Here is a 21,032-nt window from a genome sequence, read left to right on the forward strand (position 1 = left end):
GGAGTGATATTATAATTTTTTCGGAATGAAATTAAATATAGAGATCGGGCCAGCTAGGAAGACGTCTGGTAGCGCACGCGCACTTTGGACGATCCAGCATAGCGTAACCCCTCCTAAGAGAGCTCCTGCTACAAGGACAGTTCAGTGCATTAGTTTACACTCAGCTATCGTGCGCTGCTTTCAAATTTCTCGTTCTGTAGTAACTGTGGTTAGTGGTGGTGTACGTTAGGCCTGTCTGTGACAGTATGGAAGGCGTTAAAAGTAGCTTGCATCGTAAGATGCTGAAGAGTGAGACTCATGCAGCAATTTCGAACGTTACAGACTTTATGGGAAGGGAGGCAATGGAAGAAAAGTTTGTGATAAATCGTAAGAAAGTGCAGGAAAGAGTAGCAGCAGCAGTGGAGTGTCAGAAAGTTCTCTGGCACAGATTAAGAGCGAAAAAGGAAAAGCGATGGAATTAGGAAAAGCTATGGATAGTCTGTTTGAAACACCAAACAAAAAAAGAATGCGTATAAAGAATGTTACTGGACTGGACGACTTTGACGACGGTGCCGTACGTCGTATTGTTAACAAATTTTATTTAGTTGAGAAATGTTTACCTACTCTTTCAAAAATTCATGCAAAGTTAGAGAAAGATTTAAAGTTCAAAGGATACAATAGTAGTCTCAAGCGAATGCTTCGATCAGTATATCGTTAAAAAAAAGTAACACTAACATGGAAAAACATGACAAAATACAAAGGATTTGTTTATCTGAAAAAAAAATGCGAAGTATCGGGCGGAGGATAGGCCTATAGTGTACACGGATAAAATCTCCATTCATACGTCCCATGTATCCAGCATATGTAGACCCTCTATGGTGTTTCTTTTTATTAATTACAGTAGAAGTCCGCTATAGCGAGTACGGCATATAACTACGACTTTTTTCTGTCCCTTCAAAATTCCTATATTAAACTGTGTATCGTCCTTCGGTTACAGCGAGAGCCATATCACTGATGCATCCGTTATTACGAGCGATTAAGCGCATGTGATTTTTTCCGTAAGCGATATTTATGCACCCCAGCGATGATATTGCATACGATCGATTACCTTCGGCATCGTTTCCTCGCTATGTGCACTAGAGAGTTCTCTCGTCGACATTCGAAGGCTATGTCGTAGTCGAATAGTAATACCCGTCGACTGCTGTTCCGTAAAGAAAATTCGAAATGAAAGAGAACATATTTTCGTAGTAATTGCGTACCGGTAAATAAACGGTTGTTAACTCGTTAAAAATTAAGGCGGGCCAAACGACCGCTTAATTTTGAGGCTAAATACTCAATTAAGTAGAAAGGGATACACCTCGAGGTATGGCAGAGTGCTTAATTTGGATTTCGGAGGTTAGTTTATATTTTCTCGCGTCTGGTTAAATTACGGAACGGCTATTATGAAAATGTATATCGAGAAGGTTATAATTTCTCTACTGGCGCTTGAAGTGTGTTTTCATCATACGTATAGTACGGTTAAATTAGGAGAGGTGACGCTGTTTGAATAAGAAAACTGAAATGTTTGCAACAAAATGCGATCAATCTTCTTCGGTACCGTACGGTATAGTTTTCTCACTTTGTGCATTTGCGAGTTCTCTCGTCGACAACTTTCAAAGGCAATGTTGGAGTTGATTAGTACCTAATATCCATCGACTGCTGTTCTCTAAAGAAAATTCAAAATGAAAGAGGATAATAGGTTTCGTAATAAATGCGTAAATAACGTGGTCGATAGCAGTTGTTAACTTGTTAAAAATAAGGACTGAATTAAACAATATCTCAATTTTAATGTTATATACGGAAATTAAGTATGAATGTGATACACCTCAAGATATGGCAGAGTACATCACTGATTTCAGAGGATATTTCATATCTTCTCGCGTCTAGTTAAATTTCGGAAATGCTATTTAAATGTAAATTTTTCGCGAGGAGGTTATCATTTCTCTACGTGCGTTTGAAATATGTTTTCATGATACATATATGGTTAGGTTAGGTGACGCCGTTTGAAGAAGAGAACTGAAGTGTTTGCCACAGAAACCTCTGGAGTGATACCGTATTTCTCAGAATCCATGACATTTTTTCTCAGAATCTCATGCGAAAACTCAAGGCTTGTCTTGCATTCGCGGCCTAACAGTAAGTTAATGGATACCACTGGCAACTACCGCGGTAACCAGGCTACTTCTTTTCACACGCGCACAAAACTCGTTGACAAACGACCGCCTCCTTACTATAGCCTACATCGCCAGTGAAGTTACACACAGGATCGCAGGAAATAGTGAAGAGAGTATGGCGTTCTATTAGCATTTACAAAAACGTTTCTCAAATCTGCAGAATGACATCAAAACATGCGAGCCTTCGAATTCTTAGAAAGGCCATGGCTACTCAGTGACAGAGTTATAACGCGTCTATTGTACTTGACGCTTAGCAAAATTAAGTCTTATAGACAGCAGGAATATTTTCGGCATAGGCCTAACTAAAGCCAAGATATGGCATTAGTGTGAAGACAAATAGCGGAATGGCCATACCGTGGCGCAATAAACTCGTTCGTTGATTTTCGACGTTCGCGGTTAGGCCTACACATTGCTAGCCGCTGAAGTTGGCCGAACCTGGCAAGCGAGACGTGCGTGTAGCGGTAGCCGGTTACATCTGACGCTGAGTAAAAGTAACAGTTTCATAAACAGCAAGAATAATTTCCTGGTGGATCATCGTAATGTACAGACGCATGGAATAGGTACTGCCGGCAAATTTTCAACGCGTTCTCTTCGGTATTATGATGCCAATTTTAAGTTAATGGCCCTTAAACCCGCGGAAATAAAGAATAATTGTGCAGCCGCAAAAAAAAAAAAAAAAAAAAAGGCATGACGAAAGTCAATGTTCGGCGTCTAAAACTGCGTAGGCCTACTGTACGACAAAGGCATTCATATGATTTTACGAAGTACTTTTTGAGCCTGATTTAAATTTTTTGAAGGAAAAAGTGGGGTTCATCTTGGATTCGATGAAATACGGTACTCTATTTTTTTCAGAATAAAATTAAACATACAGTTTCACGTAGTATCGGATTTCGAAAAAACAAAACAAAAAAAAACAACAAAAAAAAAACAACAAGTAAGCCGTAGTGTGGATAACATCAGCGGAAATGAGAGTTTTGAACAAACTGATTGCCGTTTCATACCGATTTTAAAATGCATGGGGGGTTTTCCGACTTTTATACAAAAATTGGATACAACGACAATCCGCTACAGCGAGTAAAATTTCCGACATTATGAATTCTCACTATAACGGACTTCTACTGTATATTATTATGTTATTATTATTTAATAATAATAGATGATTATATTTTGTTTCTGTACCTGAAAACCATTATATTAGTTATACATATATCGTTAACTCACATTTCTTATTTTATAAGAGAGCAAGAGAGCTAGGGACAAATGATCACATAGCCTAACCCTGCTTTCTCGCCTTGTGGTAAAAGTTATTATTATTATTTCGTTTCACCTTCTCTGTGGTACGTTGAATTAATCATTTCTCTGTGTCTTGTTCTTTTCTCAGCACCCAGTATTTCTTCATTGTTTCTGATCTTCATTTCTCGCCTTCCGAGAAGATATTTGCCTTTTAAACCCTTCAGTGGCACGCCCGAGAAATTCTCGGGTGGCGCATGCCTGCCCATAACGTCACCGCCCGAGAAATTCTCGTTTAGCTGCAGTGTTCATTTCGCGATCGCCCAATAATTTCTCGGGTGTTCTAATCGCTTTGGAAAATGTTTTCAAGCATTCTCAACAAATGGCGGGAGGATTTCCAGCTGTATTCACGAAGCGTCTGGCCTAAAATATGCCTTATCTTTTCTACTTTACATATACAACCTCTGGCCAGCTGACGAGGTAAACAGAAATGGCGAGCGCGAAACGGAAGAGAAGTTTGTCTGAAGACAAAATAAGGAACTACATCAAAGATGAATCTCTAAGTGACATTAGTATTTCTGATAGTAGCTATAATGGTACTATTTTTTTGCTAGGGGCTTTACGTCGCACCGACACAGATAGGTCTTATGGCGATGATGGGATAGGAAAGGCCTAGGAGTTGGAAGGAAGCGGCCGTGGCCTTAATTAAGGTAATGGTACTATTGATTCTTCAGATGATGACCTCAGTAATTGTAGTGAAAGTGAAGAAGATATTACGTCAGAAGCTAAGGTGATGGTAGATGTTGAATATACATTCGTTTGGAAAATGTGTAAGCCTGGGGATAGTGCGCGACCTAATATTATTCCATTTACGGCAAATCCTGGTGTGAGGATTATCAGAGGTGAGTGCGATTGACTGTTTTGAACTGATTGTAACAGATGAAATTGTAAATTTGACAGTGCCCGAAAAAATTCGTTGGCCCTATTCTAAAATTGCATTGAAAAACTTGTAAATAAATCTCCGCATGGAAGGGCACAGTTTTGGAAAAAATAAACTCTTACAAAATTTGGCAATTGATTGCGTTAGTGTTGCTGATGGGAATAATACAAAAGCATGAAATAAGAATGTATTGCTCACAGGACAGTATAGGTCCTACTCAAAACACCAGTGTTTTATGATTTTTATGAAACTATATCACAGGCCTACTGTAAAAAAGTATTAATAGAGTGTAAAGTAAGATTTTATTAACCTTGAATAATATATGAATGTGTTCCCTTAATAATTGTTACTCATTCCTTGCTTCCTAAAAATAAATAATTTCCTCCGAAAAACCTCACTTTTCTGGCACAGGAGGTCTCCCAAAACCCGCCACCGAAGGGGTTAATGCAGATTTGTCTCGAAACCTTATATTTTCGTCTTTAGTTATTACTTTACCTGTTCCATCGAACAGTTTCATTCTACTAGGTCTTTTTCAGTTTATTTAAACCAGTTGGGTTTGTTTTGCGGTTAAGGAAGAATTCACAACTATTTTTAATTTTCCACCTTGTCGATACACTAAATTGCTTAAGGCAACATACTGGTTAAAAGTGGTACATGTTTCGTATATTATCAATATCTTCAGCCACATAACACTGTTCACATGAAACATTCACATATTGACAAAGTATCAATGTTTTAGAGGAAGTGTCCTTACAATTAACATAAAATTGACAATAATAAAAACGAAATACTTAAGAGTATATAAATTCTTTCTAAAATTGAAAGCAGTGGTCAAGGAAACACTTGAGTCTGTTTTAAGTGTGATATGGACCATTAAGCTGATTTTATGTAGTTAGGAAGAAGTCGAAGATTTGTTTGGTTAATCTATTAAGAGTTCATTTTGAGAAGACTGTAAAAAAATTATGCTCCTTTTCCGCATAGTATTTGAGAGATTTTTTCAATTTTCTTGCAGTGCTTTTCATTCTTGCTGTATATTATCGTCTTCTTACTATTACTATTATTATTATTATTATTATTATTATTATTACTATTATTACCGAGTTATTTTATATGACGTGGCTCGGGTTATGAAGGCTGCTGTTATACCAAAACATATTCTACACTGTACATCTACAGCGTCGTAAAGTTAATTTTACATCTAATTATAATTTAAGCAATTGCTACGCAAATTGATACGCGAAAAAGATTTTGACAGCTACTATAATACGAGGTTAAATTATGTTCTAATTCCTTAAATCTATCAATCATCTGTAACACTTCTAAATAAATTCATTTCGGCTAGATATGTCTAATTTACAGCTGGAAGGGAATTCCACTAACTGAAAATCTGGAGTGTTACACGTCAGCTATAACAAATATTTCGGGTCAAATGTACGTCGCCACAACACCGAGCGAGAAGGGAAGTCTGCATTCTCTCCCACGGCTCTGCTTTCTCACTCGCAGACTCCCCCTCACTGGCTGTCTTCCTAGCTGGCCCGATCTCTACCTTTTCACATAGTATCGGATTTCAAAAAATAAACGAGTAAGACATAGTGTGGATATCATCTGCGAAAACTCAAATTTTGAACAAACTGATGGCCGTTTCATTCCTATTTTATTGAGTATGGGGTTTTCCCGACTTAAAAAAAAACACAGATATAACGATAATCCGTTGCGAGTAAATTTTTCGCCGTTACGAATTCTCTCTATAACGGACTTCTACTGTAGTCACGTTCTATAGATCAATGAATACAACACTAACCTTCAATGGACATACGAAGAATAAATAAGTGTAATGGAAAAACATGAGAGCACAAGGACAAACACTCAATAAAATTAAAGCAGATGCATGACAAAATAAGATATAAATGATATTTGTTCGTGGCGTCGACCTAAAAAATCTTTTGCCACTACTTTCACCGTTTGAGATGAACCTGCATGTAAGTGGAATTGCGCAAGTGTAGAATGTTGAATGCGAGGCAAGGAATGTTAAGGACAACACAAACACCCAGACCCCAGGCCAGGGATATTAATCAATTACAATTAAAAACCACTGACACGGCCAGGAATCAAACCCGGGGCCGCTGGGTGACAGGTGCCTCCTACACTGCGAGGCCGGACAGATGCATGACAAAGTAGCCTTTTCACTATTTCTGTACTAACCTTCTCTCCAATTTCTGTCTGATCACCTGCTGGCAGCATGTCAAAGTCTGGCTTTAAAGCGCAGGCTTCAACTACTCGGAGGTAAGTAGATTGTTCTAATGACTTCCCAAAGACTATGTTATCCTTAAGAGTAGCATTTTGGATCCACGCTTGCTGAGGAACATACGCTATTGAACCCTGAAAAAGAAATTAAAATAGCAATGATATCTCAATACCAACATCTTGCAAATGAAGTCCATTTTCATTATTGTGGTTACTAATGCTGTAGTGAGTTCATAAAGTTCTTGTTTGAATGCTGAAAAAGTTGGTTGTCTTATATCTTGATTTAGTATCAGAGCACTCTGGAACCTGGAAACCTAATAGCATCAGACAAGAGGTAAAAACAATTTAGTCAACACAACACTAACCAGTAATATGAAAGAGAAAAGCCTGGCACAATGGGAAGAAAAGTAACAATACATACTGTAAGTGAATAATAAGCACCCTAATTTTAAGAGGGGAAATTGTAAAACAATTTGCTTTAATTTGAGTTTCATTTACAAGAAAACAATGTGCCATTACCTTCACTCTTGTCATAATCTTTGGACGCTGTTGAATAAGCAAATGCTCCCGGTTCAAATATAATACATGAAAACTCAACCCCTTCTCTTTGTAATCAGCTGGAAGTCAGTTTTCCTCCAGAAGCCTAAACCGTGATTTAAAAAATAGTGTTAGACGGCCCTGGCTGGTTTTGAAACCCTTTATACCTAGTTCCATTTCTACAGCTAAAGTTTGTAGCAGGCACATTTCACTTGTAACTGCATATCTGTAATGCCCCTTTTCAATCATGTGACACTGCAGCCTATTTTCTATGTCCGGATGCTCAGTTTTTTTAACATGGATTGTCCGGTGACAACTACTTGTTTCTTGAAATAAAGTTTTACATACTCACAGGGTGTGAGTAAACTTTTACTGATATTGCACTTTCTTCCCGCTGATGATTTCCAATATTTTCTGCATCTTCAATACTATGAAGGTTTTCTTTAGCCACTGACGACTGATAATGAGAAATTTTTGCATTTGCAGCCATGGATCATACTTCTATTCTACCTAGGTAACTTATGCTGTGCACAATGTTGAGGTATAACAGGATTCAGGCATAAAAGTGATCTTATTGGTTTTACATCCCACTAACTACACCTTTTAACAGTTTTTGGAGGTGCCGGAATGTTGTCCTGCAGGAGTTTTTTACGCACTGGTAAATCTACCACCACAAAGCTGATGAACTTGAACACCTAAAAATACCACGGCACTAAGTTGGGATCGAACCTGCCAACTTGGGCTCAATAATAATAATAATAATAATAATAATAATAATAATAATAATAATAATAATAATAATGTTATTTGCTTTACGTCCCACTAACTACTTTTACGGTCTTCGGAGACGCCGAGGTGCCTGAATTTAGTCCTGCAGGAATTCTTTTACGTGCCAGTAAATCTACCGACACGGGGCTGTCATATTTGAGCACCTTCAAATACCACCGGACTGAGCCAGGATTGAACCTACCAAGTTGGGGTTATAAGGCCAGCGCCTTAACCGTCTGAGCCACTCAGCCCCGCAATAATAATAATAGTAATCAAGACAGGGTAAGACAAGGAGACTGCCTCTCCCCACTATTCTCTAACTGTGCACTGGAAAAGGTAATAAGAGAGTGGTGGAAGGAATTAACTAGACAGGGGATCCATGTGGTATCTTTCTGGGACACAAGCACAATCGACTGATTGTTGATTGTTTGGCATTCGCTGATGACCTGGCACTTCTAATTCAATAGAAACAACAGTGAAACAACTCAATGTCCTCAAACAACAAGCAGCAAAGTTAGGGCTACACATTTCACTTGAGGGGAAAAAAAAAAAAAAAAAAAAAAATCACAAACATCAGTGAATCTCCTTGTATACTGCATCTGGAGCAAGGAACGATCAAGAAAACCAACAGGTTTAAGTATCTGGGAGAACGGCTGGAATCTAATCTCTCCGAAGGAGTTGCATTATCAACTCGAGTTAATAAGCTAGAACTGGCATACTAACTGACCAAGAACACCTACAATAAAAAGTCTCTCTGCCAAAACACTAAAATGAAACACTACCAGACAGTCATTTGCCCTGAAGCTTTCTACGCTTCAGAATGCCTAATAATCAACAGAAAGGAGATCACGGACAAGCTTGAAATCCAGGAGAGAAAAATATTGAGGAAGATATTAGAACCAGTAAAGGAAGAGAATGAATACAAAAGGCAACCCAAGCAAGAGCTCTACAAATAGTGCGGAAAAATCATGGGAATGGCCTAGCATTTTATGGACACATCTACAGGATGCATCAAGCCAGAATGACCAATCAGCTTCTTGTTTACTGGCAAAAGAGAAAGACCAAGTCACCATGGTTGATGGAAATAAACAAAGATCTGCAGGAACTGGGAGGAACAGAAAGAGGCTTAAATGACCAGACATCTTTCAGGAGGATGCTTAAACAAAAGAGGTTCCAGGACAAACCACCTAGAAGGAAGACAGGTACCCTCTAGACAAAAGAGAGGAAAGAACAACACAGCCAGAGATTGTGCAATTGCTGGTCAAACATCAAAACCCACCCCAAACGCAATAGTTAAATAGTGGTCCTTAGTCAGCCTATACAAAACAAAAATAATAATAAGAATAACAATAACAACAACAACTGTATGGCCTCGACTAACATGTGCAAGCATTTTAATTTGATGCACGGCTATCTGCTCATTAATTTCAACGTTTTGTTTTACTCTAGGCCTAACAGATGGCAGAGTAAACCAAATCTCTCTTGGGCATCTAATGGCTGAGTTTTAATTAATCTTGTCAGGTAAACATAATGTGTCACCAGACCTTTTACATGCCAGCATTGTATGATATAAATTTTAAATATATTAATTCCAACACTGTACAACATGGAGTGTTGAATGGACTTTTTTCTGTACTTCAAAAATCCAACTATCTCTGTTGGATTTGAACCCACTATCTTATGCCAAATAATACACGCCTTCATTTTTCAGTTCCAACTTTGGAAAAAAAGAAACTCTTGTATATACAGTAATCCCAGGGCTCCAAATATTATTTTGATAGATATAGTTAAGAAAATAATCATTTGAACGATGACACTACTTCTGTTGTCTAGCCATGATAACTTTAAATTTGTGATATGGATACCTTCGTGTTCACTCTGCCTGTCAGTTTGTCCATCTCTCCTAGGAAGGCTGAGATGAGGGAGCTCTTCCCTGATCCAACAGTACCAACAACAGCAACTAAGGAACCAGATTTAATCTGTAGATTGATGTTCTTCAACACAGGACTCTCATCAGGACCCCATGAAAATGTGCCATTTTCCATTACCAGAGGATTTTCTAAAATGGTTAAAACAAAATTAAATAATCATACTATTTTCTTTTACTGGCTAATGAGAGGAGGATCATAGGAAATAAACTTCATGGTTTTGATCCATATTGAATTGTGATCACAATAATAATTATTAAATTAATGTCCTAATGGTCCACCTTTTCAATACTATAATACGCAATATTTTTGACATACATTACTAAACTAGGGACTAGTTTCGGCCTTGGCTGGCCATCATCAGCCTTAATGTAATACATCTAATAACTAAACAAATGTACAAACACACAATTGACATAAAAACAAATGTACAAACGCATAATTGACATTAAAATCTGGGATGAACTATGTGTAAAATTCGAAAAATAAATTAGGCTCAAAATTCTTAGCATCTGGAATATGCTCATTATCCAAACTCTTTCATGCATTAATATTCGTAGAATTGTTATTTCCAGCACTGCTAATCATAACAATTTCAACTGACAAACAGGAACTGGTAAATGTTGATTCTGTAGTCAGATCATCAATCACCAAATCTACTCGAGTGGTATTAGCAGTATGCAAGCCACTGGAGACCACTGTAAACAACCAGCAGTTGACAGAACTGCTAGATGGCGTTTCCACATCAACCAATGTAAATAAAATGCAATGTTCCCATAGTGCTTTTAAAATCATGCTAAAATGCTGTTGGACTTTGTCAGGACGGCACATGAAGATATGGTTAAAACAGACACATTCTTAATTTGTGGCTGGTATAAATTTGCAATTCATTGCAGTGTCCGTGAAGTTAGCCTGAATAAATGAAATTAATGAACTGAAGGAGAGAGCGTTAGTCAAATAGCATAGGTTATATGAGACTACCACTCGTTGCAGCATGTGGTGCGTGGCCTATTCTTGTGTGCCTCATACTAACGGTTGTGAGATTCAAAGGAAAAAGAAGGGGCGGGGCAAGAAGAGAAGGGCGGGGCAAGGGGAGAGGTCATGGAAAGGAGATGGGGGCAGAGGGAGGGGGAGATTAAGGTGGGGCCAAAGGATGTGGAAAAACAGATGGCTGCTGAGGAAAGGTACTGTGAATTGTATGAAAAACTGAAGTGTGACTTGTTGGTTTGAAGTTTCTAAAAATGGGAATTAGGTCAAATAGGATATATGGCTTTTCTGAAATGTCATTAAGATTATGATTTGGGTTAAAATACTGATCTATATGTATGAAGCAGCTTTCAGTAATGTTAAGGAGGAGTCTTTTGTTGATGATTTTGAGAATATCCATATCTTGCTTTATGTCTGAATTTGTGATTATAGTCATGTATATGCTGTCCTACAGCTGAAAATTTATTGTACTTCAGGGCATTGACGTGTTCCGAGTACCTTATATTAAAGTTCCTCCCAGTCTGTCCGATGTAAGAAGAATTACAACTGTTGCAAATAATCCTGTATACTCCTGATTTTGAAAAACTATTGAACTTGTTTATGGATGTGGCATTATTTAAGACTTGTGCATTCCTACTTTAACATCGTGCCTTTTAAAGATGTTGGTGATTTTGTGAATTTGTTCGTTGAACGTAAAGACAGAAAGGGAGGAGTTGTTTTGTTTATCTGTTTTTAAAGTGTTAGAGGGGCAATATTTATATTTATTGATTATTCTTTCAATAAAGAAACTGATGTATCCATTAGATTTAGCTATATTACGAATGGTGCTCAACTCATTTTCGATGTCTCTCTTAGACATTGGAACAATGAAGGCTTGGTACACCATGCAGTTGTATGTTGCTTGTTTGTGAATTTGGGGGTGTGAAGAATCTTGACGGATTGTAGTTACTGTTTGGTTCGGTTTTCTGAAAATTTTATATCTTAAGTAGCTTGGGTGCCTAATAATAGTTAACATATAAATAATGCACAGTAGAGTTTTCCACCTATTCAAAACTAAGGTGTATTTACAATATTTACATTACATTTGCATTACAGTCGCACACTATCAGCTAAGCTACACACACCATAGCGCGAGGTCCAATTTGTTTTCCGCTATGAACTGAGAATTCCACCAATTAATATCACCACGCTCAGTGCCTACTTTCTTCTCAATAAGAATTCTGAAAAACTTCACATTCTGCACAACAATCAACCATGCAGCCCATCAACACGGCTTGGTTACTTAATACACCAATTGTCAAATTCTCCGCTTAAGCTGATACAGTGTATAGTCGATTCTTCTAGAGAGTATCAACTACACATTTTGTTACTCAGACATTGTACATACTGGTATATTTTTATGTGTGTGTCAGTTTACATTGTGTTCATTCTTACTGCCATAGCACTCTGTCCACAACAGTTACATATCACGAATTCCACGAGTCTATAAATTTTAACAACACAGAGCACCTTATTTGTATTTTTTGTTCCAGAATTCTTAGCATGTATAATGTACTTGTATTAATTATTACTCACCTACATCACATGTAATATTTCATTTTCATTTGCAACATTTCAACCACACTTTATATTTTCATAAGACTCTTACTGCTAGAAAGCATGTTTTAGGATTTCGCCAAATTATTGTGTACCAATATAAATGGTCCATTATTGGACATTATAGATTTTCCAGCTAACTCATTCCTGGTTGCCAGCGTTTCGCCCTCGTGTGCTAGGCTGGGCTCATCAGTTGGTACCTAGCACACCTACCAAGACGCATGGCTAGTGCATACCGTGGAGGCCACTGCGTAGGCCAATTGTAGCCACCGGCAGTGCCAATGCACTATGAGACACTCTGTCTCACTACTAAAAATTGATGCCTGCTTGGCCATCAGATAATACAGATGTTGATTCCCATAGGGAATCTGTAATATTTGTTCCGAATGAGTAAATTTATAATACCAATATAAATGGTCCATTATTGGACATTATAAATTTTCCAGCTAACTCATTCCTGGTTGCCAGCGTTTTGCCCTCGTGTGCTAGGCTGGGCTCATCAGTTGGTACCTAGCACACCTACCAAGACGCATGGCTAGTGCATACCGTGGAGGCCACTGCGTAGGCCAATTGTAGCCACCGCCAGTGCCAATGCACTATGAGACACTTTGTCTCACTACTAAAAATTGATGCCTGCTTGGCCATCAGATAATATAGATGTTGATTCCCATAGGGAATCTGTAATATTTGTTCCGAATGAGTAAATTTATAATACCAATATAAATGGTCCATTATTGGACATTATAAATTTTCCAGCTAACTCATTCCTGGTTGCCAGCGTTTTGCCCTCGTGTGCTAGGCTGGGCTCATCAGTTGGTACCTAGCACACCTACCAAGACGCATGGCTAGTGCATACCGTGGAGGCCACTGCGTAGGCCAATTGTAGCCACCGGCAGTGCCAATGCACTATGGCCTCCATGGTATGCACTAGCCATGCGTCTTGGTAGGTGTGCTAGGTACCAACTGATGAGCCCAGCCTAGCACACGAGGGCGAAACGCTGGCAACCAGGAATGAGTTAGCTGGAAAATTTATAATGTCCAATAATGGACCATTTATATTGGTATTATAAATTTACTCATTCGGAACAAATATTACAGATTCCCTATGGGAATCAACATCTGTATTATCTGATGGCCAAGCAGGCATCAATTTTTAGAAGTGAGACAGAGTGTCTCATAGTGCATTGGCACTGCCGGTGGCTACAATTGGCCTACGCAGTGGCCTCCACGGTATGCACTAGCCATGCGTCTTGGTAGGTGTGCTAGGTACCAACTGATGAGCCCAGCCTAGCACACGAGGGCGAAACGCTGGCAACCAGGAATGAGTTAGCTGGAAAATTTTATAATGTCCAATAATGGACCATTTATATTGGTATTATAAATTTACTCATTCGGAACAAATATTACAGATTCCCTATGGGAATCAACATCTGTATTATTAAATTATTGTGTATGTTTTAATATGGCTGACGATGACCCTGAGTAGGGTTGAAACGAGTCCCATGTAATGTAAATATTGTAAATACAACTTAGTATTGAATAGGTGGAAAACTCTACTGTGCATTATTTATATGTTATCTCAGTTCAATCTGCCGGCCCCGTGGTGTGGGGGTAGCATGCCTGCCTCTTACCCGGAGGCCCCGGGTTCGATTCCCGCCCAGGTCAGGGATTCTTACCTGGACCTGAGAGCTGGTTCGAGGTCCACTCAGCCTACGTGATTACAATTGAGGAGCTATCTGATGGTGAGATAGTGTCCCGGTCTAGAAAGCCAAGAATAACGGGTGAGAGGATTTGTCGTGCTGACCACACGACACCTTGTAATCTGCAGGCCTTCGGGCTGAGCAGCGGTCGATTGGTAGGCCAAGGCCCTTCAAGGGCTGTAGTGCCATGGGGTTTGGTTTTGGTTTTATCTCAGTTCAATACGGACCAACAATATGAAGTTGATAACCCTTAATAATAGTTAAGTCTAAAAAATTAATTTTCCGTCCAATTTCAGATTAAAGTGTGGATTTTATATGCGGGTCAATGTTATTTAGATTAATGAGTGTGTAGCAGCGTCTGTAATGCTCTCGTCCATAATCACTATGATGTCATCTACATATCATGCCCAGAAAAGGATGTTGTCAAAATTATTATTATTATTATTATTATTATTATTATTATTATTCTATCGATTTTGGCCAGCTGTGGACCACGTAAATAACTCCTCATGATTTAAACTTTCTTTGGCGCCAGTACTCCTTCATCCTCCTGCTTGCTGCTTCTTTTCTTTCAGCCGTCCATTGTTGTTTCTTCTTGGTCGCTGTTTCTGGCTCTAGGAAACCCTTAAATGTGTGTAACTTGTTTCTGAAGGTGGTTCTATTGTGGATGTCTTGATGTGTGATGTTCATTTCTTGCAAATCCTTCTTCGTGTTAACAAACCATTTTTCATAAGAGCTGCCTTTCCTATTGGGCTTATTGAAGTGGTTAATGATTTTCTTGGCAAGTCTGTTATCAGGCATTCTTGAAATATGTCCAAAAAATTTAACTCTTCGCTTTCGAATGACATCTGAAATCCTACTGCATGTTTTATATATTTCTTTGTTACTGCGTAATCGATATGTGTCCGTACATTTCTTTGGACCGAGGATTTTTCTTAGAATCCTTCTTTCCTTCTTCTCGATTTCTTCAATGTCTTTCCTGGTTGTTAATCCCAGGCATTCTGAAGCATATAAGCACTCTGGTTGAATTACTGCCTGATAGTGGTGTAGTTTTGTCCTAATAGAGATAGCTTTCTTATTATATGTGTTTTTTGTAAGGTGGAATGCAAGCTCCATTTTTCTGGCTCTCTCGCGGTTTGCTTCTTTATCAAGCCCATTAGGTTGTATAATCTCACCAAGGTATTTGAATTTAACAACTTTATCTATCTTATTGTTTGTTGTTACTATGTATCTTGGGGCTTCTTTAATGTTGGTCATGAAATGTGTCTTTTCAAATGATATCTGCAGGCCAGTTTTCATTGCTACCTCTTTTAAAGTGTTAACTTGTATTATCGCCGATTCAATATTTTCTGATAACAGTACAAGATCGTCAGCAAATGCTAAGCAGTTGATAGTGATGTTTATTATTATTATTATTATTAGTATTAATTTTGGTGTTTTCCAAAAAATCCAAGTTAATCTCAGCTAAGATACCCAAGGCCAACGATCCCATAGCTAATCCTTCTTGATGATAACATTATTGAAAGTGAAATAATTGTTGCTTGTAACTAAATTAAGCATAGACATGAAATCCTGTATTTCTAATATACTTAGGGCACTGTATTTGAAAAATTCTTTTGAATAATGGGGTATACCTTGGAAATTTGTCTGCTAGGATACATGTTTACAATATTGAATGAGTGGAGAGAATGACTGGATTGAATGTTGAACTTTTTAATTTATCGATCAATTCTTTAGTGTTTTTGACGGATTTGTTTGACAAAAAATGATAGTTACTTCTTAAAAATTTTTGAATGAATTGTGATGCTTTATATAACGGACTCGGTCTATAGTTAATGATCGGGTGAATGAGGACGTTGGTTTTGTGTATCTTGGGGAAGGCAATGAGGTGTGTAAACCTGAATTCATATTAATTAATTTAGTTTTTTCTTGATCTGTAAATAGATATGAAGTGCCACGTGAGTCTAACAATGGCAACACCTCAGCACAAAGCGTTCTGTGTTGTTGCGTTTGCATGGACTGGGTCTGTGGTCACAGAGCAATGCAAGTTCTGTAGGAGATTTAACGACGACGCGTACAGACCCTCTCCCAAGAACATCCGATGGTGGTTCCAACAGTTCCAGGAAACAGGATGTTTGTGTAAAGGAAAAAGCCCTGGTCGACCACGAACTGCATGGTCAGAAGAAAAAGCGAGGAGAATCCAAGAGGCGTTTACATGGAGGCCCCGGAAATCCATATCCCAAGGTCGCCGCCAGCTTCAGGTGAGCAGTACCAGTATCTGGCGTCCTGAAAAGACGCCTACACATGAAACCGTACAGACTTCAGCTGGTTCAGGCACTGAGACTAATTGGCAAGGGACAACGGATGGAATTCTGTGCTGCGGTGCTGAACATGTAAAATGATGCTGAAGACACCTTTTCACGCCTCATTTTTAGTGACAAAGCAACCTTCCACATCAATGACAATTGTCACAATGTTCAGATTTGGGGAACTGAACACCCACATGCTACAATCGAGCACAAACGGAACCTCCCAATCTTCTGTGCGTTGAGTAATGTCAGGGTTCATGGCCCTTTCTTCTTCAACACCAACACTGTCACAGGACAAAGCTATCTCGTAATGTTACGGACCTGGTTCTTCCCTTTGCTGCACACTCTCTCTCTCTCTCTCATGCGACTTCATTTTCCAACAAGATGGAGCCCCGCCCCATTGGAACTTACCAATGAGAGCATTTCTGAATGAAACAGTGCCTCAGCAGTGGATTGGTCGACACACTGCTACGGATCGTGCTCTACTCGCATGGCCTCCAGATCCCCAGACCTCACTCCTTGCGACTTCTTCCTGTGTATATACGTCAAGGACAAAGTTTATGTTCCACCACTACCCACTACACTGGATGACCTTCAAGAGCGGATAACACGTGTGATCCAATTCAGTGGATCGTGATATGCTGCAATGAGTTTAGGAGGAATTGTCCTATCGCCCTGATGTGGTCCGTGCTGCTGGTGGTGGTCATATTGAACACTTGTAGGACTTGACTTGAACATCAAACACATGTGCCTTAGGTTTAATCTTTTACTAATGACTGTTGGGAAAATATAGTTTGATGAAACCGGTTCATTCTTTATGAAAGACACTGTATTACATTAAGGCTGATGATGGCCAGCCAAGGCCAAAACTAGTCCCTGGCTTAGTAATGTAAGTCAAAAATATTCCATATTAAAGTATTGGAAAAGTGGACCATTACAATATTAATTTAATAATTATTATTGTAATGAGAGGAGGAGTAAAGGCATAAGGAAGATAAAGAACGAGGAAGAGATAAAGAAGATGTGGAAACAGAAAAAGTTATTGTAAAACAATATTTAATTTAAAAAACAGTATACTTACTTTCAGAATTGTCATGAGTGACATTGTTAGGATCTAACTCTTCTGAATTCATGTATTTGTTCATTCTTTTTACAGAAACACTTGCCTGAAACACAAATCAACAATGTTTAAACAGTTGTATCACACCTTGGAAATAATTCCCAATTAGCTCTAACATATTTCAGAAGTATGGTTTAAAAGTTAGTAACACCCTACCCAAGCTGCTATGGAAGCTTATCACAAACAAATTATTCATGAAATTATAAAACAGTTGATTCTTGAAAGATTGAATCAGCAAAATGTAGTTTAACTACTGGTACTATAAAAATTAAACTTTGTTTAATTAAACTTCCATAAAATTTGTAAATCGTAACACACTTTTTGCTTTCGTTTATTTCATGAAGTGTTTATAAAATTCAATGATCACATTCTGATCATATGTTGATAGTTTAATTAAGCTACCCAAATTACTACAGAGATTTTATAAAGCTTTTCATTTTTCAAAGTGCTTGGGGCTTTGTGATGAACAAGTATGCATATGTATGATCTCTATCTGACTGACAACCCCCAAAGTCTGTCCAGAAAAGAAATTAACTTGGACCAAGATTGAACAGGAAATGACTGTGGCCCTGAGAAACCTACCATGGAACTGAGCTAGGAATAAACTACTTAATAATAATAATAATAATAATAATAATAATAATAATAATAATAATAATAATGTTATTTGCTTTACGTCCCACTAACTACTTTTACGGTCTTCGGAGACGCCGAGGTGCCGGAATTTAGTCCCGCAGGAGTTTTTACGTGCCAGTAAATCTACCGACACGAGGCAGTCGTATCTGAGCACCTTCAAATACCACCGGACTGAGCCAGGATCAAACCTGCCAAGTTGGGGTTAGAAGGCCAGCGCCTTAACCGTCTGAGCCACTCAGCCCGGCTAAACTACTTAAAGGATGAACAATGATGGAATCTGAACTCATTCACCTGCCAAAGTGTTTAGAGCTTAAAATGAAATGAGTAACCCAGAGCAGTATGCAGAACTCAATATTCCATATTTAAATAGTTCAGTTCACTCCCCATGTACACTTATTCATTATACTGTTTTTCAGCAGTCTGAAAGTCTCTGTGAAATAACTGAACACTTCCACAATCCTCTATTTGTAGTACAGTAATAATGTTATTGGCTTTACATCCAATTAACTACTTTTACAGTTTTTGGAGCCTCTATCTGTAACTAGCTTTGTGGCCTCATTTAGTTCCATACCTCTTATCTTTAAATTGTAAAAAACAGTCTAACCATGAAAGCCTTGGATCTCCTACTTCTCTTACTCTGACCTAGTCCATTATTATCGTAAGTAACCTATCCTCCTCCATTCAGCTCAAATGATCCTACCAGATAAACCAGTTTGTGTGTACAGTTTCATCCATCGTGTTCATTCTTAACTTAGCCTTTATTTGCTCATTTCAAGTATCCTCTTCCATTATTCTCACCTGTTTGTACCATCAATCATTCTCGCTATTTACAAGTCTGTTATTTCTAACTTACGAATAACTTTCAAAATCTAACAATCTTTAAATCTCAAACTGTAATATCCGCCATAACATAGTTTGTATGAGATTTTCAACAGTTAAAAATGTTAATTCTTACAAAGTAACATGATACAACCTCTCCACATTTATAAACTTCTTCCCCTAAAATTAGGCAATATAAAGGTTGTATACTGAATGTTATTGTTCCTTTAATTCTGAGGAGAGCAGCATTCTTTGAAGTTCCTTTCTTTTCCAATTTCCTATACATAATCTTAAGCCAATCTAATTGCCTTTGTCAAAAATGAACTAGGTCTAAAAATTTCACCATAGGCCTACACTCAAAGAACCATGTATTTCTAGCGCACCTATTTTTTTTTTTTTTTTACATGGATTCATTATCATTATCTTGATTTTCTAGGATGATTTGCAATATTCTTTTTATATGGGCAATAAGAATTTCTTAGCAAAGGCTGCAAATTGTAGTGTCACCTACATCTATGTAAGGGAGTAGTTATAATGTCCTTAAAGCACTTTTAATTAACCATGAAAAGTGTTCCAGGACCAACTTTTCTAAAGCACTTTCCACATTTGGCCTCTTGCAGACAAAGCTGAACACCTTACCACAACGAAAACATAACATGTATATTCAACAGATTGGTTTTCTTTTTCAAGGTTAACATCGGACATTAATTGGAAGGGTTAAAAATTATAATATGCAAGTTGTTTCACAAGTCATGGCAAAAGGGACATATCGTCTGAATACGAGGCAGCGCAGTTAAGACCAGTATTCCATTGGAAACCCTGTGGCATATGCTACTGAAAGTCAGCAACAGATCACGTCTGTGAGCATGGGTGGATATGTACCAGTGTGCCCGACACAGTCAGTGTGTGTCCAGCCATATTCCAAGAGGGATATATGTGAAACAGCAGGCATACGTGTGAACTACAGTTCTCTGAGGCAAAAATGCCTTTCAGTACCATGTGGAGCTATAAGAACCTTAGGGTGACAGGGCGATGCCATATCTAACTGTTGCACCGTGGGCAATAATAGTTGTGTGCAGCCATTGCTAGCCTGGTGCAGCTCTTGTAAGGCAGACCCTCCAACAAGGGTGGGTGGTGTGTTCTGTATAGAAAACTAAATGTTAGTTTGGTGAAGGATAAGTGTATGAGAGTTGCAAGAATACTGGGGACAGCAAAAACACCCAGTCCCAGAGTTAAAGGAATTAGCCATTTATGATTAAAATACCCCGACCTAGTCACAAAACCTAACCCAGAGCCTGATGAAGATCGAGGTGCTGACCACTCAGCCATGGAGCCAGACTGCACAGTGTTGGTAGCCTTCCAATGTTGACAAACAGCAACTGAGGACTGGGTGCTTAATAGGAGATGGACTATGAACTAGTCAATGCAGGGATTATCCCTACATAGTTTTCTGCACTTTTATGATGGGACTTGCAGGTGTACAAAAAGTGTTCAAAGAGGGTACCACATCAGTTAACATATGTGCAATACAAAACCTGCCGTATCCAGCTGGAACAATAACATGATCAATCTCATAACAAGGTGTGAGGGTACGAACCAGAAGTGAAGCGTCAGTTAGCTCCGTCGTATCATCCAGCACTACCATGTTGTGTTGATGCCCCGGAGGACTATTTTGAAGGATGTTAACTGTTTGTAAAGCCAGTTTATGTTCAGTTTATAAAAACGTGTTCTATGCATGTAACTTTTGAATGCCCCCTCCTCTGTCGTTAGCTCTTCTACTCTGATCACTTCTGATGAAAGCAATGAGACACACATAGCCTTGGTCTTCCAATACCATCATGGATTTCCTGTGCTGCAGTGTCATCAGGTAATATAACAACATTGCAATGACTCATGAAACGACCCTGGTATATTTACGACTAAGCCAGTTCACCATTCATTAACCCTAACAACTGCTGAGAGCAAAAGGTAGATGAGCTCTCTCTTTCATGCTATGGTTATGTGCCCTATGCATCAGCATTTGTGCCCA

At 38.5% G+C, this 21,032-nt stretch overlaps 1 protein-coding gene across 10 annotated transcripts in view; it reads right to left on the minus strand.

Annotated features, from left to right (window-relative positions):
- MRP (Multidrug-Resistance like Protein 1) overlaps positions 1 to 21,032 on the minus strand; it is a 482,909-nt gene that overhangs the window by 275,375 nt on the left and 186,502 nt on the right. For all 10 annotated transcript variants that reach the window (XM_067153606.2, XM_067153603.2, XM_067153605.2 and 7 more), the window contains 3 exons: positions 17,510 to 17,594; positions 9,774 to 9,967; positions 6,562 to 6,738 (listed from right to left, as the gene is read on the minus strand). In XM_067153606.2, coding sequence (XP_067009707.2) covers positions 6,562 to 6,738; positions 9,774 to 9,967; positions 17,510 to 17,594 — 456 coding nt within the window. The remainder of the gene's footprint in view (positions 1 to 6,561; positions 6,739 to 9,773; positions 9,968 to 17,509; positions 17,595 to 21,032) is intronic.

This window comes from Anabrus simplex, chromosome 9, assembly GCF_040414725.1.
Source record: "Anabrus simplex isolate iqAnaSimp1 chromosome 9, ASM4041472v1, whole genome shotgun sequence".
Taxonomy (NCBI): domain Eukaryota; kingdom Metazoa; phylum Arthropoda; class Insecta; order Orthoptera; family Tettigoniidae; genus Anabrus; species Anabrus simplex.